Source organism: Salminus brasiliensis, chromosome 24, assembly GCF_030463535.1.
Source record: "Salminus brasiliensis chromosome 24, fSalBra1.hap2, whole genome shotgun sequence".
NCBI lineage: Eukaryota > Metazoa > Chordata > Actinopteri > Characiformes > Bryconidae > Salminus > Salminus brasiliensis.
This window is the reverse complement of record NC_132901.1, coordinates 25,115,740-25,142,185: the sequence shown is the minus strand read 5'-3', so window position 1 is coordinate 25,142,185 and position 26,446 is coordinate 25,115,740. Positions and strand designations below refer to the sequence as shown.

At 42.8% G+C, this 26,446-nt stretch overlaps 1 protein-coding gene across 3 annotated transcripts in view; it reads left to right on the top strand.

Annotated features, from left to right (window-relative positions):
• The window catches only part of adgrb3 (adhesion G protein-coupled receptor B3), a 278,549-nt gene that overhangs the window by 209,334 nt on the left and 42,769 nt on the right, over positions 1-26,446 (top strand). For all 3 annotated transcript variants that reach the window (XM_072670789.1, XM_072670790.1, XM_072670791.1), the window contains 3 exons: positions 11,921-12,047; positions 15,185-15,288; positions 15,549-15,651. In XM_072670789.1, the coding sequence (XP_072526890.1) occupies positions 11,921-12,047; positions 15,185-15,288; positions 15,549-15,651 (334 nt within the window). The remainder of the gene's footprint in view (positions 1-11,920; positions 12,048-15,184; positions 15,289-15,548; positions 15,652-26,446) is intronic.

The following is a 26,446-nucleotide window of genomic DNA, read 5'->3' as shown; positions in this document are numbered from 1 at the left end:
TAACCACCGGCCTGTTCACTGTGCTGTTTGGAGGTCTCTCCATTCTAGCTAGCCTTCAGGGTTTCCTTTTGCAGTAGTTGTCATTACACTTTACCGGTGTGAGACTGGCTAAAGGACCACTAACATACAGTCTGTCCCAGGTGGTCTCCATATCAGAAGCTATAATGGAACACATGAATCCTCCCAGTCGTCCTGTTGGTTAGTCCAGTCCTGCTGGAGGCCCATAGAACCCAACAGCAATTGCCCATCCCCTTCTTTTGAAAGCGTGTCAACAGTTTTAATGCATATGGACATGTAAACCCCTCAGTTTCTCACCCACTGCAGTCAGCCATGCTACAGAAAGAGAATCCAGTGGAGTACTCCTTCAACTTGTAAACAAACAGTGGGCTTTGGTGGTGGGTGTTGCAGAGTTTGAAGCCCTGAAGTTTAGTCTAACAGGATTAACTGTAAGGAACATGCTGTTTTTGCCCCTGGCCTCATCGTCCTCCCACGGATACCCCTTCTCCTCCTCTGGAGGACATGTGGATTGTTAACCTCATCCTGAGCCCTCCCCCAGTCTTCTAATGTGGACACACCAACATGCAAGCAAGCCTCTCCATGCTGCAAGCTGTTAGCACCTCCCTTGACAAGAAGTTTGTTTGGCGAGGCGATGCCTTCACAAATAATTATGGTAATGGATCCACTCTGAGGAATGCAAGACTCCATGCCAGGAACGGCTGAGCAGCTGAAGTCGGACTGTTTTGACTGTTCCTGGTCTTCCTGGAAGGAAAGCGTGATGATTGACAGGATGTTTATGTTCTCTAAATCAAACAATTTACTCCTAATAGTAATATAATTGATTCTAGTTTCCTAGAAGCTATCAGCAAAATGTAGGGCTTATTGCAGCGTTATTGAAATGTGAAGCATTGCCTCCCTTTTTGGCAGCAGAATGTGGGAAAGCTGAACCAGGCTGGCAAACATTTGTTCAAGTACCTACAATTCTCAGTTGGAGCATCTATTAAACTCAACAAGACCAGCTTTTCCTCCTAATCTCCATCTTTCCACAAAAAAAAGTTCAGTAAAAGGGAAGAATGTGATAATTATGAATAATCAAAGGGCCTCATGCTGTTAGCCTCCTTCAACAGATCTCTCAAGAATGGCCTTGGATAGCCCAGGCTTTTTGTCCCACATGGGGAATGTCATGATTGTAAGACTATTTTTTAAAAATTCAAACAAAAGTGAGGCCTAATCACTTACAAACACTTAGCAAGGCAACTTACCTAACCAAGCTGGAGTAGTTAACAGTGTCAATGCTGAAAAGACATCTCTGGAGCATTGGAAGAACCTCTTTTGGCTCCCAGAAGAACCTTTGAGTGATCCTTTGATTCCTGTAAACGATTTTTGCAAGCATGAAGAAACTTTTGATGTGCTTTGCTGATCTCCAAGTGGAAATATGTTTCTAAATGAGATGTACAAGCATGAAGAACCTTTTTAAAGTCTGGAGAACCCCCAAACGAACCTTTTTTATAGCCAGAAGAACCTCCAAACATACCAAAACACCCAAAAGTACCTTCAAGAAAGAGGTTACCTTTCTTTTTAGCAATGTTGTGCTTATGGACGGAGCGTTTGGCTCCCTGAAAACCCTTTGAGTGATCCTTTGATTAGTATAAATGAGCATGAAGAGCCTTTTTGACAGTCTGGAGAACCCTCAAACATACCAGAACACCCGAAAGTACCTTCAAGAAAGAGGTTGTCTTCCTTTTTAGCAATGTTGTGCTTATGGATGGAGCATTTGGCTCCCTGAAAACCCTTTGAGTGATCCTTCAATTGCTGTAAACAATATTTGCAAGCATGAAGAACCTTTGGATGTGCTTTACTGATTTTCAAGTGGAAATATGAGAATACATACACATGCCATACAGTCTATGTTAATTGCATCATGAACTGCATCCATTGTCCTATTATCAAAATTTCACTTGATGCTGTTTCTCAATATTGTAGATATTATATTGTAGTGTTGGATCGACCTTAATATACAGTATCAAAGCAGTAGTAGTGGTGGATATGGAGACCATGCTGGATCTCCTTATCTACAATCAGACACAGATAAAGAGTCTATAAGTGCTAAAATACTCACACATAGACTTTGGCTGGTTGTTCAGAGCGATTCCCTAGAGGATCCAATCCAGGTTCTCATTGACTGGATTTTAAAGAATTTTCTAAGAAGAGATGAGCAAGTATGTTTTTTGTCAACATTTTAAAGAACCACCACATAATACAGAGGTTCTATACCAATGAAACGCTTTTACTAGAACTATACATCCAATCCAACAACCGTTCAGGAGCATGTAGAACTTCTTCAACATGTTCAGGACTAGTATTGGCAGAATTCATTCATTTAAGTGTAGGCAAGCCCTTGAATAGTGCAGAAACAGCGTAGCTACATTGTCTGGCCCAGAATGACAGCCTCTTTATGAAGTTGAAGAATGGACACTGTTGGTTGTTTGCTATACGAATAATGAATTTGATACTGAACGTGGCATGTCTAAGACGTACACAGCTTGGACCTCTTGTCAGTCATGTAAGGGAGCTAATTTCTGATGCCAATCATCCTCAACCTCATTTTAATGTGTGACAATCTACAGTTTTGCGCTAATGTAGCTTCTCAGCCAGGTTTACTGGATTTCGAAGGAAACTGCAATCTCAAAAACTCAGTAGACCCTTATTAGAAGACCTTCTTCTGTCTTTTAAAGAACTTTTCAGTAGATTGTCCTTCAAAGAAATGAGTTTTAACTTTTTTGACAGTTATTAATTAATAATTTCATTGCAGAAACCATTATAAATTATTGAGTTACACTTTGAGTTAGTATATTTTAGTCCCACAGGGTTCTATTTTGGGGTCTATAAAGTTATGTAATGTAGTTATGTGAGTGAAGAAGTGAAGTGTGGGCCAACAGAGAAAGTGTAAAGGGTTAAGAATCTTCATCTAATGCATTTTTGACCTTCTTGGGCCTTCGTCCCATGAGTATGAAAGTCTGTATCTCCGTATTCTCCCATCTTGGCACTTGTAATTTGCATTACCTTTAAAAACCTTCCCATGAAATTTATTCAAAACTCAGCTCTTTCTTAAAATCTGCTCATTTCCTCCCGATCAGTTACACTGGCCTCATGTCTGACTAAGGATTAAGTTTAAACTCCCCCTGCTAGCATATAAAGCCCTACATGACCTAGCTCTACCCTACTTAGCCGAGCTTCTTAACCCCTGCTCCCCTGCTGGCACTCTGAAGTCGTCTGGCACTGGACTCTAAGCTGTCTCAAAGATTCAGACTGGTCACTGCAGGGGGGGGGACTCTTGAGTGTCATGGCCCCCAGCATCTTTGACTGTGTCCTTCACTTTCCTCCTTGCAGAAAGCCCAGCTCTAAGGCTGTGTTCTCAACACCTTCACCCTCCTTCTTACTGCAGTTGAGGGTTCTGCTTGTTTTTCCCTCCAAATTGTAGTTGTGTAGAATCTTGTGTAGAATCTGTCTGAATAGAATATGTCAAAGCCAAGATTGGTTCTGCCAGTTAACCCACCCATCTCCCCAGCTCTAGCAATGCTCCCGACACTAGGAGGATAAGGGCTAGCCAGTGCGCCATCGCCGGGCAGCCGACATGCTCAGAGGAAAGCAACGGGTCCCTAGCTCCACCGCACCAGCTAACCAGATGCTTGTGCCAGCCAACGTCGCTTTAAGAGTGGCCAGTTGTGCTCTCTCAGGTTCTGGCTGCTGATGACAAGGCGCCATGGCTCAGGATCTGAACTCGCAGGATCCCCAGGACATAGTGAAAGCCCATTAGACTGCTGAGCCACACAGAACCCCTATGAAATGGTTCTTTGCCTGGTTAAATGGCAGATGCGAGGCAAAGCGGCATGGCATGGGATTCGATCTCACGGGACCCCCGGTCAATAATGGCAGTGCGTTAGAAGGAACCTTTATTTTGAAGACTGAATAAAAGTACACATTTTTAAAAGGTCCCTAGTGATGCCACAGCCATTGGTGGCCAGAAACATAATTGACCCCAGAAAGCATAACAGGCCTCACTCTCCCTAGGTGGGTAGGATGGTCCACCTAGGGCCTCCCTCATCTCAATTCTGCACAATGCTAATGTGGTGGGGGAGTCCCGTCTAGATTGACTAGATGCCCGGGATTTCAGGACCTTCATTTTTAGGAGGTGTCCCAGAGCAGGAAGGGCTTTTCCAGGGACAATCCATCACAAATCAATGAAGCCCTCACCAGTGATGGACACATGGTCTGACCTAAAAACCAGTCCTAATGCAGCTCTATGCTCTTCTTGTTGTTCCATACTTGTCCTTCTCCTCCTAAAGCAGCGGTGAGCCGAGCAATGTCTAATTACATGTGGAAGTGTAGTCAGAATAGCCAGATGTAATTAAAGGTTGTCCCACCGTTAAATGTTAAGTAGTTAAGAGACCAGATCATGTCTCATCAGATGAGACAGGACATATTTAGATCAGCCTACATGTCCAAATGTTAGTGGACACCTCTCCTAATGAATGCATTGAGCTGCTTTAAGCTGCACCCATCGCTGACACAGATGTGCAAATGCACACACACACACAGCGTGTTTAGTCCCTGTACAGAAGCATTGCCGAAAGAATAGAACTCTCTAGAGCAGATAGACCTGAACCTATTTGCACTATGCTGCCACATGCCTGGCGTGGACTAGAGGGGTATTTTCTACCACTGCAGTGCTGGAAACTAGCAAATTCAGCATACCGGCCTTGAAAACACAACATACACTATATGTCCAAATGTTTGTGGACACCCCTTCTAATGAATGCATTCAGCTACTTTAAGTTGCAACCATTGCTGGTTGTTTAGCCCCTGTAGGGAAGTACTTCCAATAGAATAGGACTCTCTGGAACAGATAAACATGAACCTTTGGCACCATGCTGCCTAATAATGCCAGGCATGGGCTTATAGAGGGGTATGAAGCCCCCCCAGCAGCATTGAGCTGTGGAGCAGTGGAAGAGCTGTGTTCTCTGGAATGATGGATGGTGAAGCTCCATCCTGTACTTTTGGGAGGATGTGTTGGACATAGAATCTGTGACACTTTGACAAGACCCAAACTGTGATGTCCTAGACGACTGGGTCAGAACATCTCCGGAACATCAGGCAGGTGTCGTGCGGTGTTCACTCCTAGCTTGGCTCACTGATGCTCATAGAGGTCCCACCTAACAACCTACAGAACTTAGAGGTCTTGTGGAGTCCAAACCACAATGGTCGGACCTACTCAGTATTAGTCAGGTGGTGCTAATGTTATGGATGATCAGGGATGGGATGTGGTCATGTAAGGTTTTTTAACCCCCTTTTAACACTTTCATGCCCATAGCTTGTAAACGATGGCCTGTAAGTAGCGAACAGCAACTTCAGCAACTGTATGTCTACCAAGCATAAATTCTCCAGCCTCCGGCAGTCTCGTTTCTGCTCTGTCATTTGAAAGCCTATTCTTTTTGGCCGGTCAGATCAAAGGTGCTGGAGGTTTCAGCGCTAATGTGGAGGTGTGACTGTTCTCGATGGTTCGTACATAATTGAAAAGCAGCTTCTTTGTAACAGGGTTAGTTCTTCTTCTCCATCTGCAGCGTGGGTGTGCTGCTCTCTGTGTGGGTGGATGGGCCTCGGCGTGGGTGGACTAGCCTCTAGGGTTGTTTTATTTATTTATTTATTTTCCTTCTCCAATGCATTTGTGCACTGCTGACCACCCTCCCCATCCCCATCCTGTCCCAGCTCTCAGTGCGGCCAGGCTGGAGACGCACTGGCGACTTGGCGCTGGTGTTCGTCACCCGCTAAGAAACCGCAAATATTTCGACCAGACGAGGCAGGGAGCAGGACGTCCGCTGAGAAACAGGCTGTCCAGCGCTGGAGAGGGTGCTAAAGCTTTTAAAACTTGGGTTGAACGGGAGAATGGGGAAAAGTGGGTCATGGAATGAGAGCTAACATGACCAGGCTTTAACCTTTTTTTTTTGAAGGGGGCTGAATGACCCGAACCCTGGTGTTGAATCTTTGCATTATTCTCCTAAAAATAAAGAGGCGACAAAGGGTTCTTTAAGCGAAGAATGAGCATAGAAGAACCATTTTGGTAAATAAGAGATGTGTGGGAGGAACCCTGAAGGTTTAAAGAAGTGGATGTTTCTTTACCAATTTTAGCAAATTGGTCGGCTGCATAGTAACAGGACTCACCACTAACTAAAACCACCATCATAAATACCAGATTCCCAGTCTAAAGGAACCGATTTCATGGATGGTTCTTCAAAGAAACCATCAGAAGGGAGAGTTAACGTACACTTTTAACCTCTTAAGCTCGTACTTTCCCCACGGTTAGAGCGACTCTGCACTGCTACTCATGGAGTAACCGATTAGTGATCACAGGTTAAGCAAAGGTTAAACCCCTAATGCTTAAATAATCTCTCAGCAACTGAAATCCTCTTAAATCTAGTCTAAAAATCTGAGAAATGGTTCTTTCATCGAGGAAAAAAATTACTAAAGTAATTTTTTTTGTAAAAGAGATAAAGTGGGTGTAAAGGTTTCTTAAATTTACACGTATCCTTTACAAAAATAGTACTTTGTGGCACCAAAATGTGTTTTTCTATGGCGTCGCTCAAAGAACCCATTGTTGGACCTTTCAAAAAATAAAATAAGATTTCTCATCAAGTGAAATAGCTCTAAATGTCTGATATTTTTTCGGTTTACTGTCGAAATGTTATTAGATTAATACCTGTTCTTACTTGTTTAAAGAAAAATGTATCTACTGACCTCTCAGATGTTCAGCTGGTAGCTAATTTTGCTGTTTTAAGCATTATTTCTGGACAAAATGTGAAAGTGAAATAAGTAAATAATATAAATAAATATAAATAAATATGTATTATAATATCTCTATAATAACCTCAAAATGAGAAATATTAGATATTTATACTGCATTTTTGATGATTACACTCATAAAAAAAATCTAAAGATATTTCCCATCAAGTGAAATAGCTCTAAATGTCTGATATTTCTATTTTTTGGTTTTCTGTAGAAATGTTATAAGATTAATACCTATTCTTAGTTGTTTTAAGAAAAATGTATCTACTGACGTCTCAGCTATTCAGCTGGTAGCTAATTTTGCAGATTTAAGCATTATTTTTTGTGTTATAGTTATTTCTTGGGCCTGGACATTTGTAGTAGATATAAATAAATATGTATTATAATATCTCTATAATAACCTCAAAATGAGAAATATTAGATATTTAGACTACATTTTTGATGATTACACTCATAAAGATATAAATTCCTGCATTAAAAAAAAGGTGCTATAGGGGTTCTTTGAGTTGATGCCATAGAAAAATGATTTTGGTGCCATACATGCCAGACGTGTGTGAGGAACCTTTAAATTGGTAAAGAACCTTTAGAACCCACTTCTTTAAACCTTTAAAGGCTCTTCACACACATCTCTTTAACAAAATGGTTGTTTATGGACTGTATCCCTCAAAGTACCCTTCCTTGCCCTTATTTTTTTAAGTGAGCGTATTTTGAGGTTCTCCTCAGTCTTCAAATTGACAAAGACTGTTTTCCTGGAAGAAGGTTTCCATGGGAAGGTTATTTAAACCGGGGTCTTTTAGGTAATGAGTATGACTGGTATTTATGATTTGGTGGCTAAGCTGTAGAGCCTTCTCTTCATGGCTTTACAGCTACCAAGGTTGGTCAATAATGAGCTGAATGTAGTGCACACTGAGCAAACTGAGTCGTGCTGATGCGCATTCCTTCACTTGGCCTTCTGGCTGGATCATTGGTCTGCTGATTAGAAATAGATGGTGATTCAATGGATTCAATGGAAAGCTACTAGGTTAGTGAACCTCACATACTGTAGCTCTTCTACTGCAGTGCTCCAAAGAAGCCTTTATTTTCTAAGAGTGCACACAGGGACTGAGCTGGAATTCACTTTCCTTTGCACGTCCTCTCTTAACCGAAGACCTACGCCACTTGACAAGCTTGGAGATGGAGAATGACAGCAGACATATGCAAACAGTCATGTGTTGTAGATGGTGGAGGATCGTTAATTAAGGCACATTCATTCTGATCATCAGTCTCCAGTTTGTTCCATTATAGTCTACTAGGCTTTAAGGCTTGTGTGTGGTGGGCTTTAGGGCTTGTGTGCATGTCGGACAGTCCAGGTTCCACATTAACCCCTTTGTGTCTGTGCTGGAGACCGGCTTGACTCTCCACTGTGTTAAAAATGTGGGTTCCTACATTTCTTCAAGGGGTTCTTCAAGGGTTCTTCAGTTAAAAAAACATAGTTTTTTACATAGAACATATGTTTTACATAGAAACCAGCAAAACTCAAAGCACAGCCTCGGCCTGAATGGTTCTTCTCAATGGTGGAGAGAGGCCTTCTTGTAGATGCTTCTGTGCAGGACGTAGACTTCTATAGAACTCTATATATCAGCTGACTGATATTTTTACCCAGAGCTCTTACTTGTGAATGTAGACTTAGGAGTCTTGCCCAAGGACTCTTAATGGTGTAGAATGGTGTTCTTGCCCAGCTTCAGAATCAGAACCCCTTACCTAGTATGCTGCAGCTCCAGCTACACCAAAAAGGGTTCTGCTGTTGTTACTCATATAGAACCCTTTTGTTAAGTGAATGGCTTTAATGAGTAAGGACTATAGGTATTTTGTGAATGCTGCCTGTATGTTGTTGCTTGTAGCCGGAGGCGCCATATGGGGGGAACTGTAGGGGGCAGAATTGTAAGAATTGTGGTGTTCTTTTCATGTGACCCAAAATCCCTGGCAGCAGCCCCCCAGCTCATAGCTCAGACCATGGTTAACTTGCTGTATGGTTGTAGAATGAGAGCAGACGGTAGAGTATCCAGTCCAGTATAATTGGAAGGAGGAGCTTCAGGGCTGGTTCTCCACTAACACTCTCTTCCTCATTGGTTCCTTCTTTCAGAAATGCCATGACAACCCAAAGAACTAGAGGCTCCTTCCTGTTTAAATGGTTCTCTATAGACTCAAAAAGGGTTCTACCTTTGTAATTGAGAGATTTATACCTCTGTTTATTCGCCGTCATGCAAAGACCTTACATTTCAAAAATGGAGTCTTAAAGTTCTGCTGTAAAAAACTGCCGGTTCTAAAGAACCTGAAAGTGGGTTCTACCTCTGTCATGAGCTCTTTATATGGCTTTGCTCCAAAGAAACCTTATTGGCACCTGTATTTTTTAAGAACAACGGGATTGGATTGCTCATATCTCCAAAAATTTACAGTTTTAGGACACTTTAAATGGAAGTCAATGTAAAAGATATGACTCCAAGTCATCTCGGAGAACGAAAGTGGGTTCTACCTCTGTCATGAGCTCTTTATATGGCTTTGCTCTAAAGAAACCATATTGGCACCTGTATTTTTTAAGAACAAAGGGATTGGATTGATCATATCTCCACAAATTGAGAGTTTTAGGGCACATGAAAAAAAAAATACTTTAACTTTACATGGAAGTCAATGTAAAAGATTTTATTCCAAGTCATCTCGGAGAACGAAAGTGGGTTCTACCTCTGTTATGAGCTCTTTATATGGCTTTGCTCCATAGAAACCTAATTGGAACCTGTATTTTTTAAGAACAAAGGGATTGGATTGCTCATATCTCCAAAAATTGACAGTTTTAGGACACTTTAAATGGAAGTCAATGTAAAAGATATGACTCCAAGTCATCTCGGAGAACGAAAGTGTGTTCTACCTCTGTCATGAGCTCTTTATATGGCTTTGCTCCAAAGAAACCGTATTGGCACCTGTATTTTTAAGAGCAAAGGTATTGGATTGCTCATATCTCCAAAAAGTTTTGAGAGTTTTAGGACACTTTAAATGGAAGTCAATGTAAAATATATGACTCCAAGTCATTTCAGAGCACGATAGTGGGTTCTACCTCTGTTATGAGCTCTTTATATGGCTTTGCTCCATAGAAACCTTATTGGAACCTGTATTTTTTAAGAGCAAAGGTATTGGATTGCTCATATCTCCAAAAAAATGACAGTTATAAGGCACACGGAAAAAAAAAACTTCTTAACTTTAAATGGAAGTCAATGTAAAAGGTTTTATTCCAAGTCATTTCGGAGAACGAAAGTGGGTTCTACCTCTGTCATGAGCTCTATATATGGCTTTGCTCCATAGAAACCTTATTGGCACCTGTATTTTTTAAGAGCAAAGGGATTGGATTGCTCATATCTCCAAAAATTTACAGTTTTAGGGCACACGAAAAAAAAAACTTTAACTTTAAATGGAAGTCAATGTGAAAGATTTGATTCCAAGTCATTTCAGAGCACGATAGTGGGTTCTACCTCTTTCATGAGCTCTTTATATGGCTTTGCTCCAAAGAAACCGTATTGGCACCTGTATTTTTTAAGAGCAAAGGGATTGGATTGCTCATATCTCCAAAAATTGACAGTTTCAGGACACTTTAAATGGAAGTCAATGTAAAAGATATGAATCCAAGTCATCTCGGAGAACGAAAGTGGGTTCTACCTCTGTTATGAGCTCTTTATATGGCTTTGCTCCATAGAAACCTTATTGGAACCTGTATTTTTTAAGAGCAAAGGGATTGGATTGCTCATATCTCTAAAAATTGACAGTTTTAGGACACTTTAAATGGAAGTCAATGTAAAAGATATGACTCCAAGTCATCTCGGAGCGTTTCTATTCTGGTCCTGAGATTTGGAGATTTACAAAACTGGCTACATTTCAGATCCAAGCTGCCTATGAACTGGTTGCTGGTTTCATCTCAGCCCTGGGAAGACTGGTTTGCACTAGGAGAGCTAAAGGGTTAAAGATTCGACTCACTTCACAGTGAAGTGACCATGAATACGAGCTGAAGCCTCTATAACGTTAACGATCAGCACCATAAACTTCTCCAGCGCGTCCTTCCCAGTCGTCCAGCCTCATCTTACAGAATAAAAAACCGCGATGGAGAGAATCCCGAGGAAAGGAAAGGTGTGTTTTCTGTTATTCCTTCTTTCTCTTCGCTTGCCAGCGAGAGGAAATCTGGCTGCTACCATCCAGTCCTTTTTCACGGGGAGGTGCGCCGCTCCGCTCGCCGCTGTTTCCACCTTAAAGCGAACGAAGACCGACCCCCAACACGCCAAAGTGCCCCTCAGACGACATCTCTGCCAGCTCGGTTCCGTTTAACTGATATTAAATAAGCAATCGTGTGTTTTTTGCTCTCTCTCTCGCGTCGTGCGCGACTGGCCCTCCCCCTCACCAACACCACCACCACCACCACCACCATTGCCGCCCCCCCCCCACCCCCCGCTCCGCCCGCACCAGCGAGAAGGAACAGTATCAATCTGATGCCGTCCACCGTTTCCAGGGTGAAAATTTCCCCCAGGAAAGCCTCCAAAAGCTGCTAATTAGACCAGGGAGAGCGAGCAAGGCGAGAAGGGGGGAATCTGGGATCAGCCGGGAGGAAAAAGGGACAGAAAGGTGAGCTGGAGAACGAGAAGGGAAAACGCACCACGGAATGCGCACGCAGCGTTCGCGTGAAGAGATGCGCGTAAAGGTGGTGGTTTGGGGTGGTTTGGGAACCGCTAGGCATTTCTAGGAGGGGGGGAGGAGGTCTCGGTTGGGGCGTTTAAGTGTCGCTATGTGGGGTAAAAAAAAAAAGCCCGTGCGGAGGAATCGGACGTTTCAGCACCACCGGCGCTGGACAGCTCCGCAGCCCACCCGTTCTCAGGGCTGTTCGCGTCGAACTCAACTAGACTTGATCTCGGTTCCTCGACACTGGCGAGGGATAAGTAGATTAGATGCCGCATTGTTTTGGGATTTAGAGCCAGACAGGCTTTCCAGAGAGCCTCGTTAAAGCGAGCACGCGGTCAGGGATTGAATCTGATCTCCCCTCTTTTCTCTACCCCTTGTTTTCTCCTCGCAGGAACGATTCCTGGGGAACCTGGTCGTCCAGAGGATGTAAAACCGTGCTCACCGATGCATCCCACACAAAATGCTTATGTGATCGCGTGTCTACCTTCGCCATTTTGGCTCAACAGCCCAGAGAAATAGTAAGTACACTCACTGCTCGTGTGCTCGTTGGTGCTGATGCTGGTGATGCTGCTGTTGCCTGGGGCTTTACGTTTGTTTTGCATTAGTAGCATTAGTAGCAGGTTTGCTGGCAATCTACTGTACTTGCATGCATATGATGAAAAGAGAGGTCTATGTGTGTAGATTAGAGAGTGAGACAGTGAGAGGGTGCACTACTGCACTCCATCACTTTGCTAGGTCTTATTTAAGTGCCATGAAACACTAAAGGGACTAAAAGGATGAGTAGGAGTAGGCACCCCACCTGTCCGTGGTGCTGATGCTGGTGTACTGATTATTATAACGGTCATAAAAAATGACCAGTGTGTGTCTGTGTGTAAATACATATACATATATATATACCTAAATATCAAGTGTACTTGGGTCCATCCAGTGCTGTAACATCATGTAAAACCCCTGCCTGTGATTGTGGGTTGGCGTCCATTCTTCTCAGATCATGTGATCACACACATAGGGAACAAATGGCGCCCCTATATAAATAATAGTCTTGAAAAATTAAGGTTCTACTGTTCCTTAAAGAGCCATGCCTCGTTCGGTCAACATCCACCCATTCTTTAAACGTTCTCTAAAAGGCTCCACACTCTCTCTCTCTCTCTCTCTCTCTCTCTCTCTCTCTCTCTCTCAAAATTGGTTCTTTATAGAACCTAAAGTGGTTTTTCTATGGTATCACTTGAAGAACCTTTTGTAACGTCTTTATTTTGTGTATGTCTGGGTTATGCAGACCAGGCCAAAGTTTGAGAGGTCCCAATGCGGTGCTGATCTGTCACAATGACTTGTGACTCCTGAGGGTAGTCAAAGAGAGAGAGAGAGAGAGTGTAAGCACACTCTCCGGGTGGGATTCTGGGAAAAAGTCGTAAATAACGCGAGGCGGGCAGGAGATAAAGTGGTGAAGGTTGCTCTGAGGCCTTTGGCGCCAAGGGCTTGGGCTGCTACACAATCCAAAGCCACAAATTGAGATGCCGGATAGCTCTGACACATTTACCGGGTGAAGTCGCAATCAGCACGTTTGTAAACTGCACAGCGCATGTTCGCCACTGTTTCACCAGATTCCGAATAAGTCTCGGGTGGTTTTCGCTTTTGAGAGTGTCGATTGAACAGCTGTGAGTGTGATGTAGAAGCTTGGAGGATTGGCCTAAATGTGAACACGTGAGAGAGTGTTTGTAAGTAAGGTGTTAATAAGGTGCTTGTTAGTATTACGTGGAAGTGGCCTTTAAATGGCCAGTTTGCCAAAGATTGTGCTAGATCATTTGCAAAGAATGCTATGTATTCTGTAACTTGGGCCCATCTTGGTCCTGGAGATCTACCACCCTGTTACATTAAGCTATAAACCCAATCTAACACATCTGGATCTGGTCTGCTCGATTCTATGTACAGTATTCTATGTACTGTGTAATTGGGAATGACCGATATTGGTCGTAGAGATCTATCACCCTGTCACGTTTAGCTCCAGCCTTAATCTAATACATCTGGATCAGGCGTCATGTTTAGCTATAACCCCAATTGATCACATCTGGATCATGTGTGTAAATTCTGTGGTATATATTTAGTAACCTGGGATGACTAGTCCAGATCCTGGAGGTTTACCATCCGGTCACATTTAGCTCTAGCCTTAATCTAACACATCTGGATTAGGCATCACGTTTAGCTATAACCCCAATTTATCACATCTGGATCAGGTGTGAAAATTCTGTGGATTATATTTAGTAGCCTGGGAAGACTAGTCCAGGTCCTGGAGGTTTACCACCCTGTTATGTTTAGCTCCAGCCTTAATCTAACACATCTGGATCAGGCGTCACGTTTAGCTATAACCCCAATTGATCACATCTGGATCAGGTGTGTAAATTCTGTGGATTATATTCAGTAGCCTGGGAAGACTAGTCCAGGTCCTGGAGGTTTACCACCCTGTTATGTTTAGCTCCAGCCTTAATCTAACACATCTGGATCAGGCATGCTGGATTCTATGTACTATATTTTGTGTATTATGTAATCAGGGATGGTCAGTCTGTGTCCTGGAGATCTACCAGTAGCTAGAACCACAATTGATCACATCTAGATCAGGCGTGTTCAATTCTGTGGATTATATTCTGTATCTTTGGATGACCAGTCCAGGTCCTGGAGGTCTACCACACTGTTGCATTAAGATCCAACCTTAATCTAACCCATGTAGACCTATTGTGTTATATTCTGTATACTATATTCTGTGTATTTTGTCATTTGGGATGACCAGTCCTGGACATGGACGTCTACCACCCTGTTATGTTTAGCTCCAACCTTAATCTAACACACCTGATCCAGGAAACCAAGGCATAAATGTGCTAGATCTGATCTTTTCAGGGTGGCAGATTTCCAGAAGAGCAGAAATGTGCACCCCTGGCGTGAGGACAATCTTAAAGATAGAGGTATCTAAAAGGGTTCTTGGAGCGATGCCATTAACAAGCCACCTTTGACTTCTTAAAGAACCTTTAGATAGTTCTTTAATTGAGATATCTGAGCATGACAAGCTTAGACATTCTGTGTATAATATTAAGGTCCTCAGTAGCAATCCCAGGACCCAACGGTGAGTCCAAATGTTATGAAATGTTATAAAATAATAAGCCTCTAGGTGCAATGTAGCTACAAAGATACAAAGGGGTTACAAAGTCTTTCTTAGAACCATACCCAACCAAACCCAAGCCAGGAACCCTTTTATTTAAGACTCTATATAAATAATTAGTCTAAGGTCATTGAACAAGGTGGAAATCCTATCCTAGGATGCCAGGTTGTATCTCAATGAGGAATAGTTTCCCATGCCTCAAGCCATACCAACAACTGGTAGTGTAGTCCAGAATCCAGGCTCAGTAATGAATCACTAACCTCAGCCAATGTGTCTGCAGAACTTTCTAAGCTGAAACCGATCAAGTAGGCATATGTGGAAGTGGTCTGGTATATCACAGTTAAAAGAAACAAACATTATAGGCCATTTTCTGATTGTTCTGTTGGCAATATGCTGTCCCGGATACCAAGAAATGACCTGTCATCACAAAGCCATTGTAAAATGCTTCATTACCAGTCCTCCTTTGTGGTGGCTCAAAGCCTGAAACTGCCTGTGTCTCATTCACAGACCATGGAGTACTCAGGGGTTCCATCTGTGACGCTGATTGTGGGCTGCGGCCTGTCTTGCCTAGCCTTGATCACCCTGGCTGTGGTTTATGCTATACTATGGAGGTGAGTATCCTTTTTGTCTACTGGAATCCACAGTGTAGTGCAGTTCTTCTCAATGGTTCTTTGGTGCAGAATCACTTGAATTGGCATGTATACAGTTTTGCAAAGGAGGTGTGTGAGCCTAAAGAACCTCCACACCACGGAAAGTGTCCCTTTAAACTAAGAAGAACATAGGAGCCTCTATATTCAAGAGTCTATATGGCTTGATCCCTGTGAGATTTTGTTTTGCCATGGTTTAAAGGCATGTATTTTCTGTGTTTCAGGTACATAAGATCAGAGAGATCAATCATTCTGATCAACTTCTGCCTCTCCATCATCTGCTCCAACATCCTGATCCTGGTGGGACAGACTCAGACCCATAATGCGGTAAAGAACCTCCTCTACATTCTCTACGCCCTGCCTTGCAGATTCATCCCTTAATGTAATCTCCACCTACGTCTGTGGCAGTTCTTAAAAAGTCGAAGTCGTGCCCACAGTACTTTCATTTATCAAATCCAAGGACATCGTATGAATTCAGTATTGAGAACACGTTCATGAATTCTTCACCTGGAGGTTTTTTGTACCTTCTTTGTGGCGTATTGTGAAATATAATAATGGAATACTCCCAGTACATAAGTGAGCATTGAGAATACTCATAAAAAAGGTGCCAAAGGGATTCTTTTTAATGCGAAAGAATCCAGAAAAGAACCACATTTTGACTCCTAGAAGAACCTTTCACTTGGTGGGTCAACTATTGAAAGGTTCTATCCCAGCAAACCAATGAATCAGTTGAATCAGTGTTGAGCATCAGTGGTGTGATGATTTTTGCTGGGATGGTATCTCTCAGAAAAACCCTATTTGGTACCTTCATTGAATGTGTATCTTTACTCTGAGGTCCTTTTTCAGAAGATGCTTGTCCATTTGCTGGTTTTGCATTGTTGTATCTGTTGGTGCTGGCGTCTTTTACCTGGGCCATGGTGTCACTTCTGTCTTCATAGTGGCAATGGTTTCCCATCACTGTTGATGCATGTTATCCTTACAAAAGCAACAGATCCTCTCTGGCACTCTATGCTAATCTCTGGCTGCTAAAGCATTGTGACACTCTAAACAAGTCAAGCTGTGTGCCCTAGTTTCTCTGTGGTGACCTACCTACCTATCCAGATGTTACGAATCCCACGGCTGAGTGTTATGTGTGGCTTTATATGCATGTCCTATTATGCTAGGAACAGGCGAGGCACAAAACGTGGTGTTGGGAGTTGAAGAAAATGAAGATATCCCCCTATTTTCAGTGGTTAGGAGGTGGTCTCAGAAGTGTTTGCTCATTTGGTTAACATCAAGGTCTCTGGACCACCGGGTCAAACACAGCAAGGCCACTTTTGACCTCATTAGTCTTCTCTTAGGAATGATTCATGGCCACGTCTTTCACAAATTATTATTTTTTTGTTTGCGGACACTTCTTCTAATGAATGTGTTCAGCTTGTCTAGTCCCTGTATAAGAGAAGCACTGCCAGTAGAATAGGGCTCTCTGGAGCAGATCAACATCAACCTATTGGCACCATGCTGCCTAATGCCAGGCAAGGGCTGGAAGGGTAGATAGCCCCTCAGTGTTAAGTTGTGGAGCTGTGTTCCAGTATCCTGTACTTTTGGGATGAGTTGTCACTGAATGCAATCACATCCTCACTGCAGTGCTCCTCCAAATTCTGGTAGAAAGCTTTCTTCCCTGGACAGAAGAGACAGTTACTCCAACAAAAGCAGGATTAAAACCCTTGATTTGGAAGAAACAGTGAACGAGCGAAGCAGGTGTCCCAAAACTTTTGTCCATACAGTGTATTTCAGGCTCTCACAGTAACTGTTGCTTTAAGTGAATGTCTGTTGAGCTGTGTGGGCTTTGAGAAGTGTTTCTGGTAAGATTTTCTCTTCTTTTTTTTTGCTGTACTCCTAGTGCTACAAAACCTTTGATGTTTGACAAGTTGTGCTCCATTGCACCATCTGCCCATAGCTACCCATGGTAGCACAACTTAGCATCAAAGCGCTCCTTCCGAGCGCCCTGCACCATCTACGCCGAGGTTTCATAACGTTCAAAGTGTCACTTACCGTAAGAAGGAGCGAAAAAAGTTGAATCAGAGCAAGGGGGTTATAACTTCAGCTGCTTCTCCAGGGCGGGCGACCTCCATTCTAATGCATGTGGAGCATGCTGTAGCTGTTTAGCAGCATAATGCTCCCACATAATCTCCCTCTCAGAGTCCTGATTTAGAGCCCTGTCAGACAGTATAGTTGCAGTGAGTGATGAAGACAGCCTCAGATATCTTGGCCTCGGTGTGATCTAAAACCCAGGCCTAATGGAAACACTGGGACACCAACCAGACAAACCTGATGAGTGTTGCATTACGCACACGGAACGTGACGTAGCGGCAGGCACAATGATTGCATTGCTCAAACAAGCAAGCGTAGGTTGGAAGAGCTGTACGACCTGGTAGACGTAGACAGGGCTTTGAGTCAGATCAAGATGATTCAATGTATTGAACAGTCTAATCATACTCGTTTTGTATTATGACTATGTGTAGGGTGTTTTCAACAAGGCACTCTTAAGAATAAGGCGCTTCAAAGGGTTCTTTGAGCAATGCAGTAGAACAGAGGCCTTCAAGTCTGGACCTTGAATCCAGTTTCCAGACCTGGACTTAGTAGATAAGGTAAGATAATGCTTAGAAAGTGACTGTTGAAGGTTAACTGTTTCCTTAACTTCTAGCGAGAACAAAATCCAGGACTGGAAACTGGATTCAAGGTCCAGATTTGAAGACCTGGCTCATAGAAGAACCGCCTTTGGTTCCATAAGGAACCGTGGGCCTCATTCACCAATGGTTCTTTCTGGTGAAAGCTCAGGAGAGCCGATCTCTGGATCTCCTGAAATCGGTGGCCTGGGGTAAAATAAGGAAAACCAAAAATGCCAGTGATTATGAGCCCCTCGCCCCAAACGAGCCCAGAAACCGTCCTGGTTGTGGGCTTCATGTGGATTCGGGACAAGTGTGAAAACACCCTTATTTGGAGTGTTCAGTTTACGAGAACAATGGATGTGTGAGAAACCTTTTACAGGTCTAATGAAGCTTCACTTGATGTAAACCAATTTCAAGATCCTTCACACTCAAAGAACCAATTGTAGCACCTTTATTAAGGTGTTAATAATTAGAGTGGACAATAAATGGACACAGTGTTTAAACACTCCAGCAGCACTGCCGTGTCTGATCCACTCGTACCACTAACACACCACCACCTCCACTCAGCAGGTGGTCCTTTGGGGGATCTGCAGAGAAACAGATGGACTACTGTCTGGAATTGTAGAACTAGAAAGTTCTTGTGGTTGCATACGAACGTTAGATTTTTCTTGCCCGGGTCTACCACTGCCTGTGTTTACAGTCTGCTGAACCTCTGATATTATCAGTCTAATATAATGCTACTGTAATTGAATGACGTCTACAGAGCCAATGGGTTCTTTGAGTTGTAGACATGGTTAATGACAGAATCGTCATCTTCACTAAAGAACCCTTGACGAACTCAAAGGTTTTCAAGGTTGTAGATTGGACATTGCACCCAAATGCACCTACACTGTTGGAGAAAGGTCCTGTCCTGTACAGGACCTTAGTTCTGTCGATAATGAAGGTTATCAACAGAAACCTTGGTTATCGACAGAACCCTTGGTTATCAACAGAACCCCTTTTGTACGACAGAATGAGGGTTCTGTCGTACAAAAGGGGTTCTGTTGATAACCAAGGGTTCTGTCGATAACCAAGGTTTCTGTTGATAACCTTCATTATCGACAGAACTCTTAAAGATGGTTATAAAGGTTGTAGATTGGCCGTTGCACCCACATGCACCTACACTGTTGGAGAAGGGTCCTGTCCTGTACCTCATTCAGTCGTACAAAGGGGTTCTGTTGATAACCAAGGGTTCTGTTGATAACCCCCGTTATTGACAGAACCCTTGAAGAAGGTTTTAAAGGTTGTAGATTGGATGTTGAACCCAAATGCACCTACACTGTTGAAGAAAGGTCCTGTACAGGTACAGGTACAGATCTTTGATCCCCAAGGTGCAAACAGTGTAGATGTACCTTCAAAAGGGCAACATAATCCTTAAGATCAGAGAAGCAGATGGACTACAGTCTGGAATTCTAGAACTGGAAAGTTCTCCCATATGGGATATGAAACTGATGGTCATAATGATAACTGATGGTCTGATGCTCAGTGTTAGAGGCAGAACCACGTGATGATGCCCTTTAAAGGTTCTAAATATTGGTTTCGCTTAATTTCCAATGAATCGCCCAGCCCCACTCCTGGAAACGAACCCAAATGGTGCCACCTCACAGCCCACAGCTACAGATCTCTCCTTGTTTCTAAGTAAACCTTCTCCTCTAGGCCTTTAGTGCACTGCTAAGGGTCTCTCTGGTTTGAAGCTACAGAGAATGAAAGCAAAGAAGAACAGTACACTGAAATTGGACTGTCTCGAAGTGCTTCAGCAGACTTGATGCTGTATTCCATTAGAGTTCACAGCCCAAATGGTCTGGTTATGTAACACACACTCTCTCTCTCTCTCCCTATGAAACATCCAGATCCCACATATCAGAGATTTCAGTTCTCTCATGAATGGAAGGTAGCAGGGTGAGGGCACCTTCTTAAATGTCAGGTTTTAGTGTGAAACAGGTCCTGAAAGGCCATTTGCCTAAGGGCCAGCCTCAAATTTTAACCAGTAAAAAAAAAAAGAGGGTGGCTATTGTGGGATGAGTGATTAGCCTGTCAGCGAACCAAAGTTCAGGGTTTCATTTGAAATTCATTATTGTTTCAGAGGGCGGACGGGAGGGTGGTTGCAGGGGGGTCACATGCAGAGATACATCAGAGGTACACCAGCATGTCTTTCATTACAGCTTCTACACGTGTACCGAACGAGAGCATGAGCGCGAGCGCTAATTATTTGCTTGCTCACAGGGAACAACAGCGCTGCGGCCACCCTTGTTTGAGTAATCAGAAAATGAAAGCGGTAGATCTTCTCCTGGCTCGCAGGCGTGTCGGAGCTGACGTTTGTTAGCGGCGCTTTCTGTTTTGAAGTTACGAGGGACGGCGTTTGTTATCAGCCGAGGAGATTTGCTCAGAAGAGACTGTTATTTGAGCGCTGCCCACACAGATTGGGAGTGAGTCAACACTGTTACAGGAATGACACATTGCTCTGGCACACATACATCCCTTCCTTTTTAAACGGGCTTCTCCACGGACACCCATGCAGGAGAGCAGCCATTTTGGTGCGGCAGTGTGTGTGTGTGTGTGTGTGTGTGTGTGTGTGTGTGTGTGTTTTTTTACACAGGCACAGGGAGGCCAAAAAGCATTTACAATTCTAATAACTGAACACTGCAAGATGGAAGGAGGAGTATCCAACAGGGGGAATGTGAGATATTTCCCCTTGCTGTAATGGCATGGAGAGATGAGGCGGATTACTTGTTTCCCTCACCTTCAGCATCAGTAGCAGTCGAAGTGTTAGTCACGTTATTGATGTGACACTGTTTCGCATTACCTGTTTTGGCTCGAAGCTGTCATACTAATGAAGAGTGGCATTTAGGAGCTAGGCTAGGAATGTGCAGTCTACGTTATTCCGACGTCAAGTACATCGTGTTCCATTCGCTACAGGACTGTAATTATCTCGTGGTTGCATATGTACGTTAGATTTTTCTTGCCCGGGTCTACCACTGCCTGTGTTTACAGTCTGCTGAACCTCTGATATTATCAGTCTAATCTAATGCTACTGTAATTGAATGACGTCTACAGAGCCAATGGGTTCTTTGAGTTGTCATGGTTATCAACAGAATCGTCATCTTCACTAAAGAACCCTTGAAGAACTCAAAGGTTTTAAAGGTTGTAGATTGGACGTTGCACCCAAATGCACCTACACTGTTGGAGAAAGGTCCTGTACAGAACCCTCGTTCTGTCGTACAAAGGAGTTCTGTCGATTACCAAGGGTTCTGTTGATAACCCCCGTTATAGAGAGAACCCTTGAAGAAAGTTTTAAAGGTTGTAGATTGGACGTTGCACCCAAATGCACCTACACTGTTGGAGAAAGGTCCTGTACCGGTACAGGAACTTTGTATAACAGAACCCTCGTTCTGTTGTACAAAGAGGTTCTGTTGATAACCAAGGGTTCCTTGAATCCTTGAAGAAGGTTTTAAAGGTTGTAGATTGGACATTGCGCCCAAATGCACCTACACTGTTGAGAAAAAGTCTTGTCCTGTACAGGTACAGATCTTGGTTCCCTAAGGTGCAAACAGTGCAACATGATCCGTAAGGTCTGACTCTCTACCTATTTCTTCCACAGAAGCTGTTGGATCTCAATCATATCGTAATTGGATCTAGTAACAGTAACTGGAATAAATGATTGAGCTTAACCCCTTAAAAAAGTCTATGGGCCGAAAGTGTTATTACACACTTCTATTGCCAGTGAATCACCCCACCAGTTTGTGCAGAAGTCCCTGTAGTTACTGAATAATACTCCTTAGTGTGTGATCAGCCCTGTGATTCAGATGTTGGGGGTGGTGTTCATGTTTAATGGAGGAATTACTTTGTAGATATGTGAATCTGATCATTTAAATCGACATTGGATATTGTCTGGGTCATGCAAAACAACTAAAACACCCAAGTAATTTTGGAGCATTTCTATTAGTCCATTCGTCATACAATTCTGATACAATGTAAAGAAAAACTGACAGATTTACATTGTCAAAAAGTGAAAACTGGCAAAAATGGAGATACAAGGTTTTTTTAATGTGACTGTAATGATGTCTATCTATGTTTATTTAATTTTGTTCTATTCAAAACATGAATTTGTAGTAAGTCTATAAGGCAGACAGTTCAATAATAACGACCAAGTTGAACCTCTAGGGTACGATTTTTGCACCCTGGGGTCAAAAATGGACCTGCCTGGTACCCTTTTCCTGACAGTAGAGGATAGTTTGAGTACAATTTTCAAGCAACGCCTTCAAAAAGTGTGGTTCTTCAGGGGTTCTGTAGTAAAAATGATGGCTCTGTTTATACCCATGACAACTCTGATAACCAGAGGAATGTGAGAAATGGTTCTATGCCTATTTAAAGGATTCTGTATCTCCAAAATTCTTAATTTTCAATGGTATTCAATGTAAAAAGATTTTATTCCCAAGTCATTTCAGAGCATTTCTATTGGTCCATTCATCGTGAAATTCTGCTACTATATAAAAAAAAAACAACTGCCAGAATCGCATTATGTCAAATGGAGATACAAGGACATACAGTGTGCATTGGCATCATGTCAAAGCCCCTTGTTGTTATGGTAACAACTGATGGAAAATGCTGGTCTGTAGTTTTGGTTTAGGAGATAACTAAATGGACAAAAGTATTGGGACAGTGTTTCTTCTTTCCAAATCAAGGGTATTCAAAGTAGCTCATCCTGCTTTTGTTGAAGTAACGGTATCTGCTGTCCAGGGTGCATTGCTGTGAGAATTTGATTGCATTTAGTAACAACAGCAGTGTTAGTGTGGTCAGGATGTTGGCTGATCACCACCCCACCTCATCATCCCCAACTCCTTAACTCATCCCAAAGATATTGGATGAAGCCGTCCACCACCATCTATAATTCCACTGTTCCACAGCTCAATGCAGGGGGCTTTATATATACACACCCCTCTAGCCCACATTTGCACCTAGGTGTCAGCAATGGGTGCAAAGGGGTGTCCACAAACATTTGGACATGTAGTGTAATGTAGTTTCATCAAACTGCCAAGTCTGACTTTCGTTCCGAGTTTACATTTATGGCATTTGGCCAGATGCTCCTATCCTTAGAGTCCTAGTGTCTGTCCATAGCAGTGTTACCCGCTATGCTAATGTAGCCATTCCCGCTCATCAGCTGCAGGTCTGTTAGCACAGAGTTCCCATAAACATGCTCCCATTGGCTCTCAGCTTCAGCGCTTTGGTCACGGTGGCCGTATCTGTGCTGTGGATGAATGGAGGATTGTGGGTGCTTTGCTTGTGGCGGGCCATCGCATGGCTGGATGCGCTGTCCATGGGAGGTAGTGGTTCTGAGCCTGGGGCTCCTCCTAATGCTGAGTTGATTTGAAGGCCTGTCAGTGGTAGTCACACGCCATGTCATCCCGCCGTTTCATTATGAGAGACATCGCAGCACAGAGCTGGGGCAAGGGACACATCCAGATTCCCTCATTCTGTGGAGTTTCTCTGAGAAATGCTGGCTGAATTGGCCTCCATGGTGTCTTATTTAACAGCTTGTTAGGACCAAAAATCAGCGACGCCATGGAAGAACCACTGTTGGCTCCATAAAGAACCACTTTATTAGAGATGTAAAGAACCTTTACATTAATTCAAGCTTTTTTTTTAGATCTTTAAAAGGTTCTTAACACAGTTTATGAAACCAAAAGTGGTTCTTTTTGGTTGAATCACTCAAAGAACCCTTTGAAGCACCTTAATTTTAAGGGCTTTTATTAACACAGCAATCGCCTACCATTGCTAATTGCTCTAAAACAGAGCCCTATTAAATGTGTAGGTTCTCAAGAAGCTTCGTAAGGTGCACCCAGTGCACCCATCTAGCTTGGCTGGACTAAACCAGGCTGTACGTTCCTCTGGATAGCAGCATCTTCTAGAGGTACATAAAGCTCAATGTAGTAGACCCAATAGGGCCATCTTGCCTGGATGGACCACACTGCACGAGCCCATTCTTTGAGTCTTCTAGGCCATCACAGTTCTCTGATCCCAACCAAAGAAGCCGTTAGCTGCGAGAAGCAATGCAGGGACATGGATCTTGCAGGTTTCACCAGCATGGAGCCGGCAGTGAGCTGAATGAATTAGGGCTGAGCAGCACAGCATCAGGCTGTACTGTCTCCATGGTGCTGTAGCTAAGGCTGCCAGGGCGTTGCATTTATTATTAGCTCTGCCTCTCTCTCTCTCTCTCTCTCTCTCTCTCTCTCTCTCTCTCTCTCTCTCTTGCTCTCGCTCTTCTTCTCTTTCCCCTCTGCCAGTGTTTGTGCACAGCACAAAGAGGTGTATATTTTAAAGAGGGAATAGTACATAGCCTGGAGGTAAACAGTGCATGGCTAATTTAGAGAACATCGTGGTTTGGATTCAGTGGTCGCTGAGGGTCTTCGCTGCTGATCAGGCGTATTATTAATGTAAACAAGCAAACCAGCAAAGATTTAATAGGTCTTAAAGATGCTTTAGGCCCTTAGATACCTTCATATATTGTCCCTGTCAGACATTTTTTGCCATTTTAGCTTTTTGACATGATGCAAATCTGGCAGCTGTTCTTCACATTGTGTTGAAATTCCACAAGTGAGTGGACCAATAGAAATGCTCCGAAATGACTTGGAATCAAGTCTTTTTCCATTGAAAGCTAAGAAGGTCTTTTCCTTCTTCTGTAAAGTTTCTCATTTGGGCGATACAAGAATTTTTAGAAAGCTGCTTAAAAAGAAATACTGTCCGAGTTGGCTTCTGAATTCTGAAATCCTGGTGTGTGAAATCTTGTATTTAACAGCTTATTAGAATAAAAAATCAGCAGTGCCATGGAAGAACCACTGTTGGCTCCATAAAGAACCACTTTAATAGAGATGTAAAGAACCTTTACATTAATTCAAGCTATTTTAGATCTTTAAAAGGTTCTTAACTCAGTTTTTGGAACCAAAAATGGTTATTTTTGGTGGAATCACTTAAAGAACCTCTTGAAGCACCTTAATTTTAAAGGCTTTTTAAGCTTTTAAGCTTTTATTAGATTTTCTCATTTGGCCGATACAAGTTTTTTTTTAATCTGCCTACATAGAAACGCAATAACATAATTTTAGATAAGCGTTTATGAACAGCTCACATCTGTAGTGATTATTTTAAAGGCTTTTATTAACACTGCAATCACCTACCATTGCTGATTGCTCTAAATAAGAGCCCTATTAAACGTGGAGCTTCAGTAGGTGCACCCAGGACTAAACCAGGCCGTCCGTTCCTCTGGATTACAGCATCTGCTAGTATGATGCATAGAAACGCCATAACATCATTTTAAGTAAGTGTTTATGAACAGCTCGCGTCTGTAGTGTCAGTATCTCGAGATGCTTTATGAATTTGAGCTTGGTAACCCCCAACACTCTTAAACATAAAGGTGCTACAAAGGGTTTCTTTGAGTGAATCATAGAAGAACCACTGTTGGTCCCATAAGGAACCAAGGTTAGTGTGAACGTTTGACTTTTAAAGGTTCTTTGAACTCACACTTCTCTACAAATATGGTTCTATATGGAAACAAAAGAGGTTCTTCTATGGTATTGTTCAAAGAAGCCTCAAATTTTCCCTGTTTTTCTCCCAGTTTAGCACTGCCAGCTAACCCCCCTGATCGTAACTCCCCCTAGCACTAGCAATGCTCCCTACTCTAGGAGGGTAGGGACTTAACACATGTCTCTGGGCAGCTAACACTCTCGGAAAAGCATCAGGTGCCTAGCTCCACAAACCTCTGTGCTTTCATTGCTTTCAGAGTGATGAGTGGAAAGAGCGCCATCTACCCACCCGGAGAGAGCACAGCCAGTTGTGCTCTTTCTGACTCTGGTCGCTGATGGCAAAGCCTGACCCTCAGACCATAGTGGAAGCACATTAGACTGCAGAGCAACTCTGAGCCCCTATGAAATGGCTCCTGGCCTGGTTAATTGGTTCAATAAACATAATATATGCCTGTCGATAGAAGCATTTATTAATTTCTGTGCTATTCTATTCAATTTTGACAAACATGCACCAGTATTCTTTACCCCCTCCCCTTATTCTCATCACTTCTTATACACAATATGCAAAATCAGATGTGAAACAGCACATGGGATCATATATGTTATTTAAGTTGACATGACTGACCCCAAATAATTTTAATGCTACTTTAATGCTTAACATCATTAAACATCTCGTTATATTGTGAACGCTAGCATAAGCTGTTCATAAATGCTCAAGCATGGCTCTTCTTAAATACCCAAGTATTTTAATCTAAGTTATTCAACACTTTTGCATGTGTTATGAAGTCTCAGTGTGGGAGGCCTTTGGATAAATTGGTGATGAATAATGTAAGATGATGAATACTACATACTACCTCTCTCAGCAGCAGTAGTTTAGTGTCTTCAGTGCACTTTTTTATTATTAGATTCAGTTGGAAA